Source organism: Lepeophtheirus salmonis, chromosome 6, assembly GCF_016086655.4.
Source record: "Lepeophtheirus salmonis chromosome 6, UVic_Lsal_1.4, whole genome shotgun sequence".
NCBI lineage: Eukaryota > Metazoa > Arthropoda > Copepoda > Siphonostomatoida > Caligidae > Lepeophtheirus > Lepeophtheirus salmonis.
Window position 1 is genome coordinate 5,784,189 of NC_052136.2, and position 15,497 is coordinate 5,799,685.

A 15,497-nucleotide genomic window follows, 5' to 3' on the forward strand; every position below is an offset into this window, starting at 1 on the left:
ATTATTCAAATTGTCAGAGTTACCATGTTACCTTTCGGTTTCTTTTCATTCTTTTTTACATTCCACTAGGGTCATGTTTTATACAGCTCCATCAATCCCTTTATTAAGGGTTGGCTTCAGTCCCCCCCCTCAAAAAAAACACACACACACTCAAAACCACAATTTAAACTTAATCATCCTTTAGATAAATAAATAGTTTTTCTCGGGAGTGATTAGCTTAATTTCTAATTTATTCACTCCAGACTAGTCTGAGGACCTGTGTTTGGGACAGTCACTACACGAACTCATTTAAAAAAAAAAATAGAATTGAGGGAAGTCATTAATGATCGAACTTTATAAGTTTTTAGGACGTAGCTGGACTGGACCAGGAGTTAACAGAAGAGTCTTCAGTTCTAAATAAGGACGGTCACATCACTAACGAACACGGATACATAATTATTCATACAGAACTGTTCAAAAAAACATTCAAGTGATTTTTTACTCTAATTTATGAGTATACAAAAAAATGAGTTTTTGTATTTTTTTATTTAATAAACAAATTGGCGGGAAAGAAACAAAAATCAGATACAACAGCGATCTGCTGATAACTACATACGTACAACAATACGAAGAAAATAATAATAATATTTTGTTGTTCATACAATGGCTCATGGGTTAAAACTTAAATCTCCTTGCATAAATGATGGGCAATAATAAAATAATAAAAAAAGATTTTGAGATTCTCTTGAGAATAACTTTTATGAGATTCACATTGTATATGATTTATGATTCCGTAGTCCAATTTCAACCTTGGTTATAATATTATTGTTATTATTTATAAATTCCATTGATCAAATTAGAGTGTCAATTTTGATGATTTTTGTCAAAGGATAATTAGTTGCTAATTTGCAACAAATCCCTGAGGTTGACTACTGATGAAGAGCCTCTTCGACTCAGTTGAGACATTACTTGAAATAAGTAATTAGGGGCGTCGGTAGGGAGTGGACCAGAGGGATCTAGCCCCCAAAGAAATTAAAGAATTTTTGATTTTTACAAGAAATTTTGTCGTGAAGAGGAAAAAATTTACGCGAAAATAGGGATAAAAAATATTTTCTGAAAGATTTATTTTCTTAAAAGAAAGTCTTGTGAGCAAGTTATGGAGCAGAGAAAAAAAATCTACTATCTAAAATTTTTTTATGAATGGCTATGGGTTTTTTTCTAAGAAATATAATATTTGAAGATTCAATTTTTGTGAATAACTTTGGATTTAAAAAAAAAATCAAAAAATGTATTATTTGAATTTTTTTTCCAAAAAATATAATTTTCTCTGAATAAATATGAATTTTTGTAGTTTTTTTCTCAAAAAAAAATTGTATTTGAAATTTTTTGTCAATAACTATGGATTTTGAAAAAAAAAATCGAAAAAATTTAATATTTGAAATATTTCTTCGATAAGATTTAATATTTGAAGTTTGTTTTTCCAAAAAAAAATAACTTTCTATGAATTGCTATGAATTTAAAAAAAAAAAAAAAATTTCTTTGAATAGATATGATTTTTGAAGTTTTTTTTTCCAAGAAATATAATATTTGAAATTTTGTTACAAAAAATTTAATTTTAGTGATGAACTTTGCATTTTTTCCCTACAAAAATCCAACCCCCCTCCCCCAATATATTTATATATAATTCTGTAGACGCCCCTGTTTAATTTCTAGTTACTCGGACTAAAATGTAAAGCCGATATTCACGATAGTTATCCCTTAACAGCGGTGCTTACAAAACAGAGTACCATGTGACAGTGGCTCTAGAACGATAGGGGACAGTGGCCCAGCATTCTTCATAATTTTTATACTTATCAGTATGGTTGTGTCGGACCTTATTTATTCTGTACAGTCCAATCCTAGGACCTATTGGTCCTTGAAATTTTTCATAAAATGTTGATGGTTTATTAAGGCAAATAAAATATTTATGTATATTGATCATTGCACATAACTTCCAAAAAATATTCCTATTTTCTTTACAATGCAATACATCACGGAATAACTAAATAAAGGAAACACACCCTCAATGACGTCACAAGGGATTTATTTTATGACCAATAAGTGGGATTTGACTGTATTGTTCCTGGAAGGAACAATACACAGCAGTCCTCGGTCCTAAATAAGAACCAATACATCACTAAATAATTCAATTCAATTTACCTAAAAAAATAAAATTGATATTCATTCAAATGTAGTCTTTTACCAAATATTTTAACACAAACAACCATCTAAAAAAAAAATAGAGGGACGTAGCTCAATGAACAACACACTCATGAGAAATTATTTTCTTGAACTCCATGTGCATAAGTTTCATACTCTTTCGCTTCCGAAGAAGGAAATCTATATATTAAATGGTAATGTCTGTGTTGCGTCTGGGAATCAGGACCAAAGCAATGAATGGATTTTACTGACATTTTTTATATATGTTCTTAAGGCTCAAGAGATGGCTCTGGGAACATTTTTTTAAATCTTCATAGCACTGGCAGTCTTAAAATTGCATTCCCCCTCCCCTACTTATAAACAACTATTTCATATTAAAGAAAAAATAAACACAGTAAAATCTTAGGAATGATTCTCGCTGCATGTTGGTATATGTCTTTGCACACTTTTTTTCAAAGGAGATTATAAGATTTAGAGAAGAAGAGAAGGGAGAATAAAACTAAGGATTTTTGACAATAATACGATAGATGAGCGAACAACGACAGTTCAAATTGAATACTTTTTTTTGTATTGAGACTCGGTCCAATACTGAATTATTTTTTTCGGTTCGGTCTAAAGTGATTTTTTCTAGACCGATTTGGGCTAATTTTTCGGTCGGGACTGCGGTATCAGAGAGTGGACCGATTTTTTTCGGTCTCACTTTGTATACCAATTTTGATTCGCTCCCACTCTATGGAACGATTTTTTTTCGGTCGAACTAATTCAGTCCAAGACAATTTATAGGTCAAATGGAAAAATTGTAATTCCATTGAGATTAGATTTTGATTCAACAGAGGACTATTTTTGACCATTCAACAGTCCCTACAAATAAAAGGTAAAATATTAATCAAATTAGATACTTCGTTACTGAAATAAGTAACGTCGTTACTTATAACGCCGATTTATCAACTCTGTTATTATGTAGCGACACACAAATATTGTATTGTTTAAGTACAAAGCTGAAAGGCTATGTATACTACATATATAGAGTATGAAAGAGACATGGTAATTATGTATATATAAAGATAGGTCCTTTTGTGACATGTGGCATCTAATCATACCATAGGTTGTGGCGGGGTGTAAGGCGAGCAAGGAGAACAAAAAAGGAAAACATCTGGACATTTTATTCGAAATATTGTATTTACAATATTAAAATACATATTTGAGGACAACACGATTGGAATTTATGTAACGGACACCTCATATTATACGTATATATGTTGGGTACAAGTTGGTATTTTGTACAAACTGTAACTTGTACAATTATATTGTGAAAGTTACAATTTTGGATTAAAAAAAATATATATTGAAAAATTAAATTTTCCTGAAAAAAAATTGAAAAATTAAATTTGTTGGAAAAAAATTTCAAAAATCAGTAGCTCTTCACAAAAAAGTATTTTGGGAAAAATTAAATTGCAAATATTAAATTTTTTTGAGACAAATTTCAAAAATCCATAGCTATTCACAAAAATTAATTTTTTTTCAAAAATCTTGAGTTGTTTAAAAAAACTTTTTTTCTAAAAAATTAATTTTTGAATTTTTTTTATAAAATTTAATTTGATGTTAATAGTTGTGGATTTTTGAAATTTTTCGAAAATATTTAATAATAGAATTTTATTTCATAAAATTTAATATTTGAAATTTTTCCCAAATAATTTAATTTTTTTGAAATGTTTTCCAAATAATATTAATTTTTAAATTATTTAAAAAAAAAAAAAAATCCAAACACTCATCTGTAATCCTTTTGTAACTTCTTCATTTATGTCCTTTTGATTGCAAGTATTTTACAACTTGTACATTTTTTTTATTGTAATTATTAATCTTTATTAATTTTCATGAAATAGTCAAAAATTACATCATTGATACGAGGTGTTCGCAGGGTATGGGCTGGAAGAGTTGTAGCCCCCCAAAAAAAAACAACTGGAATTACTAAAAAATTTAATATTTCATTTTTTTTCAAATAATTTATTATTTGAAATTTAATTTAATTTTTCAAGTTTTTGTTCCAAAAAAAAAAAAAAAAAATTGAAATTTTGGTTCAAAAAAATATTAATTTTTCAAATTTTATCCCAAAAAATTTAATTTTTCAAATTGTCTCTAAAAAAAATTATTTTTAAAAACCAAAAAATTCTGCACCCCTGTTAATTGGAATGAACCTATATCCAATTCCTATTCCAAGTTCTTCATTTATAACGTTTTGTTCGCAACTTGTACAGCACATATATAAAAACATACTTTCATATGTCTGCTATGATTTGAATCTATTTAAATCTTAATAAGTTAATAATCTTTAGTAATTTTCATTAAATAGTAAAAATTACATCATTAATTGGAATGACCCAATTTCTTCATGAAAGAACTTTTGTTTGCAACATATATAAAAACCCACTTTCATTTGTAAATAATGTGTCAAGATCAACATTTGAAGGCATTGAATTCGGTCAAAGCAAAAAAAAAAAAGGTTTTTCTTTTAAATTTTTTTTGCAAGGAAAATGGATTTTTATGGTTGTTTTTTTTTTGCGTATTTTTTAGCTCCCAGCAGTCAAGAGGGAATAGTTATATATTGTACCCATATAACAACCCATTTTCTCAGGAATGAAGAAAAAGAAATGAGGTCAAGAAAAAGGAAGAAAGAAAATTGGGGAAGGAAAAAATATTTGGAGTTATTTTAAGCGTTCAAAATTTTCTTTTCCTATTGATAGAGAGAATTCAATGATCCTGTCTCAAGATGTGACCATTGACGTCACTCATGTACTATAATATTATTTTTATTATTATTCGATAAATGTGTTTCCAAGTCATGGTTTTTGAATGGGTAACTTATCTATATATTGAGTTGTAATTCTTATATTAAGACTTGGGGATTGAATTGAAAATGTTCATTTTTGAGCGTCTGAACGGAAAAATATATAATCAGCGTTCATATAGCGGTTTCTTTTTATATTGTTCTCGATAGACATCTTTGATCCCTGAGCCAAAGACAATTTTTGTCTGCTTGGGAGTACAGAGCGTATGATAACAGCAAATGGCCGAACGTCAATCACATGGTCAATATTGCTCAAATTTAATTGGCTACTTTTTTGCCCGAAAAGGAGGTTAATATTGCATACGTCACGAGGAAAAGTGATACAGTCACGTTGCTTTGACACCCCCATAATTCAAACAAGGTTAGTCAACAAGGATTTTCAGTTCTAACTAAAGATTTAATAGCAATACAGATGACGTCATTGGGATCCCAAATAAAGAACTATAACGGTAGAGAATAATTGAAAACCTAAATACAGCCTTAAACCCTAACACGGAGCGAGCAACGCTATTGTGTAGGATTATCATATATTTTCTGAAAAAGAGGACATATGGTCCGATCACTGACAATTTATAGAAAGGGAGGGACTGTGTTAATATTTTGTGACATTAATCATGAGGACTATGGAGGTAGATAGGAGGGGATGTAGGGTTGATTATGGAACAACGTAGCTTAATGAACAATGCGCTCAAAAAAAAATGATTCTCTTGAACTCAACGTTCATAAGTTCACGTTTCGGTCGTTCCAAGAGAAGGAAATATACTATATGTTATATGGGCTTCAAAGTAGACCAGGTCAGACGGAGTAAGTGTAATTCTATTTTATTTCTTCCATACTTGGAGATGGAATTAGTGTTAGAGTGCGAGGACAAGGCGGGAGCGATACATATTTTATTACTGAACTAAGAGCATTGTTAATGTCAGCTGCCTTTTATATGATTGGAGGGGGGAGAGAAAATAGAGGGCAACCTTTTACATTTAAAATAGCATTAGTGCGGAGAAAATATTGTAATTATATTTAAATTCATATATATTTTAATTTTACTACGCATTTGGAAACAATTTACACCAAAAATAGATGAGAATTCTTCTTTTCGAGGGAATTGTTAGTACACCACGACTTATTACATAAATGAAAAAAAGAGCACTCCAATAAACCGTTTTTCCGTTTGTAAAGCACTATACTTAGTTTTTTTATTTACAGGAATCCCTTCCTTCCTTATACTTAATCAGTGCAACTACATTTGACCAATTAAAGGGGGAGGGGGAAAGGAAATTGCGTACGTACTTTCTATATACTTGTGAATTATGGTATTCCAGGAAACTGCAGAATCTCGTCAGTATAAATTAAATTATGTGAAATTGAAATAATTCTTGTTATATTTTAAGCAGAAATAATAAATTTTAATCGTGTCCAACACATAAATATTCTTTATTATCATGTTCTTCATAATCACTCATCTTTTTTGGAGAGGAAAATGCATATGGTTCGTCCTAGAGTTTGATTACGGATCCATAACGGTCTGAGATCGTTATAATATAAACGAATTCGATCTGGACCGGTCTCGTAGCAGTAAAATACGATCTTGACCCGATCCTACTACATTTTTTTAAGTGAAAAAACATATCTATATTTGTGTCCCTTTTTAAAAAAAGAATTTTCCCTCTAGAAACAGTCACAAATAACTAAACGAAACTAAAAACCATGTCTCCAACCGATTCTCAGCAGTAAGTAGTCATGACTTTGATCAAATAATTATTGACTCACATGATCATCCGTCGTAAGTCTATATTATATGCCTAAGTCAGGAATCAGCAACCTGCAGCTTCAGAGCCGCATGCGGCTCTTTCATCCATATGCTGTGGCTCTGGGATGGGATTTTTTTAAACTGTAACATTTCATTTGAGTGAATTATTGTTTTTTCTATTCAAATCAAGGCCCCCATGTACGTCTCAAAAACGCCCAAAGGTTGACTAAATTTACAGCTAACAGCATTTTTTATTTATTAGTGCATGTATGGTTAGAATTTATGTGTAACTTTTTAATTTATATGAAACAGATCTTTAACTATGCATTTTTATTAGTTGTTTAAGAGTTTAGAGAGTAAATTATAAAGTTTTGAAATATATAGTTTTTGAATATGAAAAATAATTTAAACCATATAAAATTTCACCATTTGTCACATGAGGCATATTTTTTAAACAGTCATTGTACAAAAGTTATGGAAGATTCAACAGAACAAACAGTTTTAGTTTAAAGTCCTGTCTACTATCCTTCTTTTTAACATAATAATGGTCTTTGTAATGTACATTGTAGATTGTACAAGTCTACAAAATTGGGATTTCAAAATCTTTGTCACACAAAAACAGTCATTATTGTGCAAAATTGCTCACAAATTCAAATTTCTTGTTCAAACGACACAAAATAAAGAATTGAAACTTTAAAAAAATCGTAGTTTAAACACACTTTTACCCTAAAAATGACTTATTATTAAGCTTCATTTTAGATATCCAAACGAGTCCAAATGGTTCTTTGAATATAAAAGGTTGCCGACCCCTGGTTTACACCAAGGAATGTAAACGTTGATTTTCTTTCGCAATTTTTAACTGTAAATTATTTTTGAGCCCATTTATATATATACCATATATATAATTTCTATATCATGGCAACATGATCAAAGTATTACATAAGTAAACCTAATATAAAACATCGTTTGGAAGGTCAAGAACGGTTAAATAATGATGACTGAGCAACAACTGCTGTTCTCTTTTATAATATATATATTTTTTTTTTCAGGTAAGTTCACAGTCCTCCTCATATTATCTTTTTTGAGTCTCTCTTCTTTTTATTTTTAACAGTACATATGAACATCTGAACTTGAATTATTATTTTTTTCCCTACATTTTTCCCGCAATAGTGATGCATTGGATTTGAAGGTCACCAAGATCGGAAATCCATTTCCTTTGATTCATATGTATGTATTTTCATAGAAGTTACTCCCTCCTACTTCTATGAGAGTCAGTTGACCTTGCATTCAGTCTTCAGAATGATGGAGTAAAAAGATATTTTACAGAAAATATGGCGGGAAGAGATATGCGTGTGATCCGTGGGATTTCTATTCGTCCACCATTGTTGACTATTCCACCGTCTTTTTATCATGGAGGAGGTATTGTCTTCATTATAAAATCCGCTCCGGAGTGCACGGGTACTTTTTTTTTACAATGAACTGCCCGGTTTTCTGTGGTACAAGTAATTCATTTTTAAATATTTTATAATTTAAATTTATTAATATATTTAAAATCCTATTTTCGAAATATTAATCTCTTCCCGTGTCCTCTTTTTGGAAATGAGAATACATATAGTTTGTACTTTGCGTTTGTTTTGGATCTGTACCGGTCTAAGACCGTTATAGTATTAACTAATTCGGTCTGGAGCGGTCTTTTAGTAGCACAGTAGTAGCACAATTCGAATTTAATCCGGTCCTAAGACGGTTTTTATTAGTGAAAAATATATCATATATATGTGACCTTTTTTTCAAAAAAGGCAAAAAGTTGCATAAAACCGAACCGAACAAAACATTATTAACACTATGTAGTAATCTAATAGTTATTGATTTACATGTCCCCCTTTTAAAGGGATTGCAGGGCTATATATAGCCTTTGTTATTATATAGACTTATCAATTAACATGGAGCAAACCCCAGACTTTAAAGCATTATTATTTGTAACCTTTCATTTATGAATAATATATTGAATTCGGTCTAACATCCCTCCGAATGAGAATTTGAGTCCTCAGCTTTCTTCATTTACACATCTGCTTCCCTTGGCTATAGAGCAGTAATAATAATTTCGCTGTTGAAACTTAGGGATATGAGTTCTTCTATGTGAAGCGGGGGGAAGTTTTTTGAAATATTGTTGTATTTATGTCGTCTGTAGCAGCGGAGCAGCTCTCTTTTGAGAGACTCTGATTAAGAGGGAAATTAGCATTTTACCTCCTCTCATATAACATATATGTACACATAGCGATAAAATCCCAACGTACGTGGGGGTCATTTTATATGCGATTGACAATGATTAAAAAAATCATTCTTAATATCTGGTACTTTTTACTCTTACAAAATACTCAATGGCTCAATACCACGTAATAATATTGTTTAGTAAATTTACAATAAATAGTATATTGTTGTGCCTACAGATGGCGGTTTTAACAAATTGTATTTGGTATAAAAGGAATCATAGAAATGCAGAAGGATTAGCGACATTCTTTAGGTACTTTAAAAGAAGAGAACATGATGGAACTCTCGGAATCTATGGAATACTCCGTGTACATTTTACAAATGTCTTGACTCAAATCTACTATTATGACTATGAAAAAAACGGTCATGAAAAAAGAGAGAAAAACCCTCAAGCGTCTAATTCATGAAATTTTTTCTCTTCTTTTTATTTTTGAACAACATATATGTACACACGGAAGATCCCTGAGTCGTCGGTTACTTAGTTATAATGGTGTAGACTAAAAAAAGAAATTTTTTAACCGTTGAAAAAAAAATAGATCGAAGGAGAAAGTGTCGTTTTGTAGGGTGAGGAGGGGGTAGAGGGGTTGCTTTGCTGTTATTATTGCATCCGTATCGATCCATTTTCGTGGAAGTTTCTCTGCACGCCCCCTTATGTCAGTATATTATATAAAGAAATATAATGTCGTCCCATCATCAATGTGTAATTCTTCTTCTTTCATTACGCGGGCTTTCATTTAAAATGTTGTGACGTCATGGATGTACACTATGATCCTTGAATATGATTTGTTAATCCACCCGCGAATTAAAATTATAAATAAAAACTATCTATGTACGTGTGACCAAAAAAATATCATTTTACTTGCTATTTAATTTCGAATCTAACTATTAAACGAATTGCCTCTCCCATGCAGTTTTCATCGCTATCACAAATGTTTTATTTATCAGTATTAAAAAAAATTACACATCAGCAAATAATATGATGAACAGAGTACCATAAAAACTCCATGATCGAACGGATTAGAAGCTTGTAGAGACTTATAATAATAATATTCAGAAATAATAATAAGAAGCTAAATAGTAATGTGGGCAACGTTGTGTACTCGTTCAAAAAAAAAAAGTTGTATTTTGAATATACCATCTGAGCCGAGAGATATAATCTATTGGCTAAGAAAATATATATAGAATATTGTTAATAATAAATGAAATAGTCCCTATAAGAGCTTTAATTTTTGTGTAGTAGGGCCTAAATAACTAAATTAGCGTATCTATCATGATATAAAGAGGACTCCCCCCTCGCGTTTTTGTGCTATTTATTATGTGTATCAGAACTGTTGTAGCGAATCATCATTGTGTTTTCCTTTCATATATATATATATTAAAAAAATGTAGTAAGAAAAAAAGAAAAAGAAAGATATGCGGGCGCGCTCCTGCTATAAGTTGTCTAGAGTTGAAGTAGCAGCGATGAATTAACGGCTGTACAAGAGAGTGCTTTTCGTTTGAAAAAAAGGAAAAAGGTAAAGGAAAAAAAGGAGTTGTTCAGTTGGCTCCTGGATCTTACAGAGTGTGGTTAATGTGTACTTTATACTATCACATTTGGCGCAGTTAATTAGGAACAATAGGATCACCGTCATAATTTGAGAAATTAGAAATAAAATATGTGTAATAATTAACCTGAATTAAAAAGATAGGTTGTTTTTGTGAGGATATACATCAGCACGGAGATTATTACTAGGACTACTACTACTACTACTTGATAGTGCGCGTTCATCTTCATCAACTAAGATACTCGACAGAACAAGATGGCTACTCTGCGACACTCTTCTAATCAGGAAAATAATGGAGGTGGACCCTCTAACAAAATATCCGCAGGTCCCATTATACGTCAAGGTGGACGCGCTGTCCTCGGGGATCTCTCCAATAAAAGCTCCGTACCTTGTGTCTCAAAGGAACCCCTCAAACCTCAAGTAAATCCCGCCTTATTTCAATTAAACTTGCACAATTTACTAATTCTTGTTTATTTGGCGTTCTTTTAGGCTTTTACCATATATCAAGATGATAAGGAGTCCTTTGGAGGGGCTGGAAGCTGTGCTTCCTTGTCTTCCGCTTCCAAGAGAACAAGAAGTCGAGCACCATTGAAGGAAGTGGACTTTTGGGCGGATAAAGTGGCCAAACTACCCTTAATCCAACCTCCACCTTCAATGACCACCACCACCCATTATAATCCTGAATCAAGTATTAGTTCGCAAAGTGAAGATGATGGCGCGGAGTCCATGATTCTGGATACAAGTCTCTCAGGAGACAATTGGAAGATTAATCGCGTTCCTCCTGTCAGTTATAGTCAAGTTATTGAGATTCAAGAGTATACTTTGGATATCTTTCATTACCTCAAGGGAACAGAGGTGCGTCTTCTCCTTCTTCTTCCTACAGCCTTCTTTCTATTCAATCTTCTAACTCGGCCTCTTTTTCTCTTCTAGTCCAAACTCATGCCCAAGTGGAATTATATGACCAAGCAACCTGATATTACGTTCACCATGCGTTCCATCCTTGTGGATTGGCTTGTTGAAGTAGCTGAGGAATATAATTTATGTACTGAAACCCTGTACCTCTCTGTCAATTACATTGATCGTTTTCTCAGCTATATGTCAGTTCAAAGGGCCAAGTTGCAGTTGGTTGGAACTGCTTGTATGTTCATTGCTGCGTAAGACGTTTGTCACTTGAGTGTGGGAAATAATTGTTTATAACTAACGTCTTCTTCTTTTATCAACAGTAAATACGAAGAAATTTATCCTCCAGAGGTGAACGAGTTTACTTATATCACGGATGATACATATAGCAAAAAACAGGTTCTACGAATGGAACATTTAGTCCTTAAAGTACTTGGCTTTGATCTTACGATGCCAACAGCTTATTTCTTCGTAAATCAATTTTCTAAGCTCTCAAAAAGTTCAGAACAAGTTACGTTTTTGGGACAAGTAAGTTGATATTACTTGATTATTGAGGGCGCTAGTTGCCCTCGAGATTTTTTAACCATCAACTATGACGTCATCATTTTTTTTTTTTACAAAATCCAATGAATCTATTATTAAGTTATTCTAATTATCTTATTTTTTATAGTACTTGAGTGAACTTACCTTGTTGGATGGAGAACGTTACTTGGTTTATACTCCCTCAATCGTTGGTGCTGCATCATTGACTTTGGCTCGTCATACGTGTAAACTCACACCCTGGCCGCAAGAAATGGAAGAAATAACGGGATATCGGGTAGAGGATTTCCAAAGTTGTTTAGTCAACCTTCATAAGACTTTTACGGATGCACCAAAATCTCAGCAGCAAGCCATGAGAGAAAAATATAAGCAAGATAAGTAAGTAAACGTCTATTGTGAATGCAAATTGAAAGGAATTAATTCAGAGCATAATTTCTATAAATCTCCTTTCTTTTTTAGATATAAGAATGTATCCGAGATGACTCCACTACCCATATCCTCTTAAAACTTATCAAAGCATTAGCCGAATTAATTCAAAATTAGGAATGTCGTTCATTCAATTATAATCGCTCTTTAGTTAATCAAATTCATCCAGTGTCAACTCTTAAAACATAAATGAGTAACGATGTACTCATTTGTCGTCTTGCAGATCTGGGGATTTGGACGTATTGTCTACCTTTTTATTTATATATTTCTTGATATATATATAAGCAAAATGAGCAAAGCTATACATGATCCCAGTTTTTTTTTAGTTGAAATGCCCACCTTTCAATGCCTTCTTTCTCCTTTTATTAAATGTTTAATCTCTTGGTACAAAGTGGACGATATTGGCGTGTGTGAAATGCATTACATTTTGTAACTAATAAGAGTAATTGGGGTAACTTACTATGAACCTCTGTTTTTATTTCAATTGTGTAAGAGGATAATATTGTGGCAAGATCTGTATATATATTTTTCCCCATAAATATATTCAATTCCAAAGATTAAATTAGGTTATCTATTTCATCATCATCTTCTTTAAGATCATATTCATTCTGAAGAGCTTTTTTTTCGTATACATATATTTTGTAGTAGTACGTTTTTACTTACTTTTTTTTTTATAAAGGAGATAAATTAATTTTTAAATGTGAAATCTGTATTTTATAAATCTATCTATTTTCCATATATATTCTCTCATATAGTAGATTAGAAAAGTACGTTTCAAGCTTATTCCAATTGATCTCATTCCGACCTCTGTGTCCATTTTGTTTTCATCCAACAAAATACTCTTCTTCAATTCAAATGTATAACATTGGTATATAATTATTTAATAATTTTACAAAGATATAAATAAGCTTATTCGTTATTTTGTTATCATTTTTGCAATAAAAAAAAAAGCTAAATTTGTTTTAAAAACTCGGGGTATTATTTTTTTGTCTACTATGCGTCTTGGCTATTTAGTTAAGTGGGCAAGATATGTGTTGTATTATAATACTATTTTACAACCATTTTCCTAAAATTGGTTAGTGATGAGAAAGACAGTCTTCTCTGCTTTGTACGCACAGTTCTGGGGCTCCATTTATTTCCAATCGTACATACTATTACCATTTTCTCAATAATATCCTACATTAATTTCACAATTCCACGTTTTTAAATTCACTTAATACTTTTCCATATTATTATTTCTACTACTGTATCCCACCTCCCATGTTGTTGTCTTCATCATATACACTTAAATACCTCTAGATGATGAGCTTAATGCCTTTTCTCTTGCAGAAAAGACCACTATTGTCAAGAAGTATGTGTTTTATATAGATATTTTTGTTTGTATCTCCTGTAATAAACGTTATTCAATATTAGTGTTGCATGCTTGATTTATTTTTGCTCAGTCATGGGTACTATTAGCTTTGAGGACATAGTCATACACCTATAAAATCCTGGATCCATGTAGTGATGTCAGTCCTTATTTATCCAGTTAGGATTGTCGAACCAATTTAAAAAAAGGAATACAGTTGAGTGTCGCCATGAAGGAAAAACTTTTATCAGTTTAAGGACGGGACGGCACTCTTCAGTCCTAAATATGGATCGACACAATCATGACTTTCCCATCCCAGTTGTATGGGGTAAGAAAAAAAGAAATCCTTTTACTCTAGATGGCGTTAAAAAGAAAAGATGTTGCACTATCAAAAACTTGTTATATAAATATAGGACTGGTTGAATGTGTCTCAAAGAGAAAATACGCCATATTTTACAGTTTGTCTTAGAGCAAGACGAAAATGTAATCCATACAAATATGAATAGTGTTTTTGGTTCTGATACTGTAACAGCCAAATACGTGAATAAAATGATGGAAATCGTAGAGTCCATCCGTCATTACTGTTTGATTGCTCAGGAGATAAACATTAATGGGAAAAAATTTAAAAAAAAAAATCCTTTAAAAATAATAGTTTTTTATTTCTTGTTACTATAGTTCATATTAATTGTAAAAAAAAATTTTTTATGGGGGGACTGAGTAAGAACGAATGGGCTCTGTTTACAAAAATGGTATGGGCCTAGGACTTCAAGATCGAAAACCCATCATATGAGGGGTTATCTACAAAGTAAATATGCAAGTTTGTGCAACTTTTGCAACCTCAACTCCATCCAAACTGAATGTTTTTAATAACTTTTTAATAGAAGAGAAAAATTTGACAAATAAAAAAGAAGGATTTTTTTTTCACTGGACAAATACTTTTTTTTAGAAAAGTATAATTTGATGATAATTTTTTTGAAAGGGCAAATTTTAACAGTTGACCTTTTTTAAGGAAAAAAGTCACAATTTCAATGATATTTTTTGAAATATCAAAATTCTTCAATTAATCTGACAAAAACATGTGTCTTTTTGACAAATTTGATAACATTAGCCAGGAAGTATAAAAATGTTCGCAATTCTTTAACTTTTTAAAGATATAAAGTTCGCACATACAAGCCCCTTCCTACTTGTGTGTGTACGTTGTACATAGGCCCTAACATGGAGTTCCAGAGTACCCTATGGGCCAGAAGTGGTAGGAGGACAACTTACCTTTCTGGTCAAAGAAAATGTGCCCCCCCCCTCTACGCACCAGATGCCAACCCATTGGACTTCACTTTTTTGGTGCATGTTGTGTAAAAGACCTGCACTGTCCGTCAACCACATATCAAGAACTTGAAGGACACCGTCATCTAGCACTGGGATCCCATGTCTGAGAACCACATCCGCTATGGGTTCAAGGTCTTCCGTGGACCCCTGGAAGCCATCATTGCTGCCAAGGGGGCTACAGCGATGATTAGGGCAGACAGGACATCATATTAATTATTTTTGTAATTAATTCTTAAAATTTATGCATATTATTTATGTCAAAAATGAAGAGGAATAAAGTACCAGAAGAAATAAAACTTAAAATTATATTTAAAAAAATCATAAAATGATTAATTCAATGAGTCCAATGGATTTTGAAATCTAGTTCATTTTGGAAAA

General features: G+C 31.7%; 1 protein-coding gene across 1 annotated transcript; it reads left to right on the forward strand.

Moving 5' to 3' along the window:
* The first annotated feature begins 9,502 nt into the window (after positions 1–9,502).
* On the forward strand, positions 9,503–13,860 carry LOC121119711 (cyclin-A2). Its single transcript, XM_040714468.2, has 6 exons — positions 9,503–11,002; positions 11,072–11,437; positions 11,513–11,736; positions 11,806–12,010; positions 12,153–12,400; positions 12,482–13,860. Exons 1-6 carry the CDS (start codon positions 10,838–10,840, stop codon positions 12,525–12,527), a joined length of 1,254 nt encoding a protein of 417 aa, XP_040570402.1. The 5' UTR covers positions 9,503–10,837; the 3' UTR covers positions 12,528–13,860.
* Positions 13,861–15,497: the final 1,637 nt, after the last annotated feature.

What these genes read in the sequence shown, in the direction of transcription:
- LOC121119711 (XM_040714468.2), top strand. Translation starts at nt 10,838, where the DNA reads ATGGCTACTCTGCGACACTCTTCTAATCAGGAAAATAATGGAGGTGGA. An exon ending in AAGTTACGTTTTTGGGACAA is followed by an intron (nt 12,011 to 12,152) that starts GTAAGTTGATAT and finishes TATTTTTTATAG; the next exon opens with TACTTGAGTGAACTTACCTT. An exon ending in GAAAAATATAAGCAAGATAA is followed by an intron (nt 12,401 to 12,481) that starts GTAAGTAAACGT and finishes TTTCTTTTTTAG; the next exon opens with ATATAAGAATGTATCCGAGA.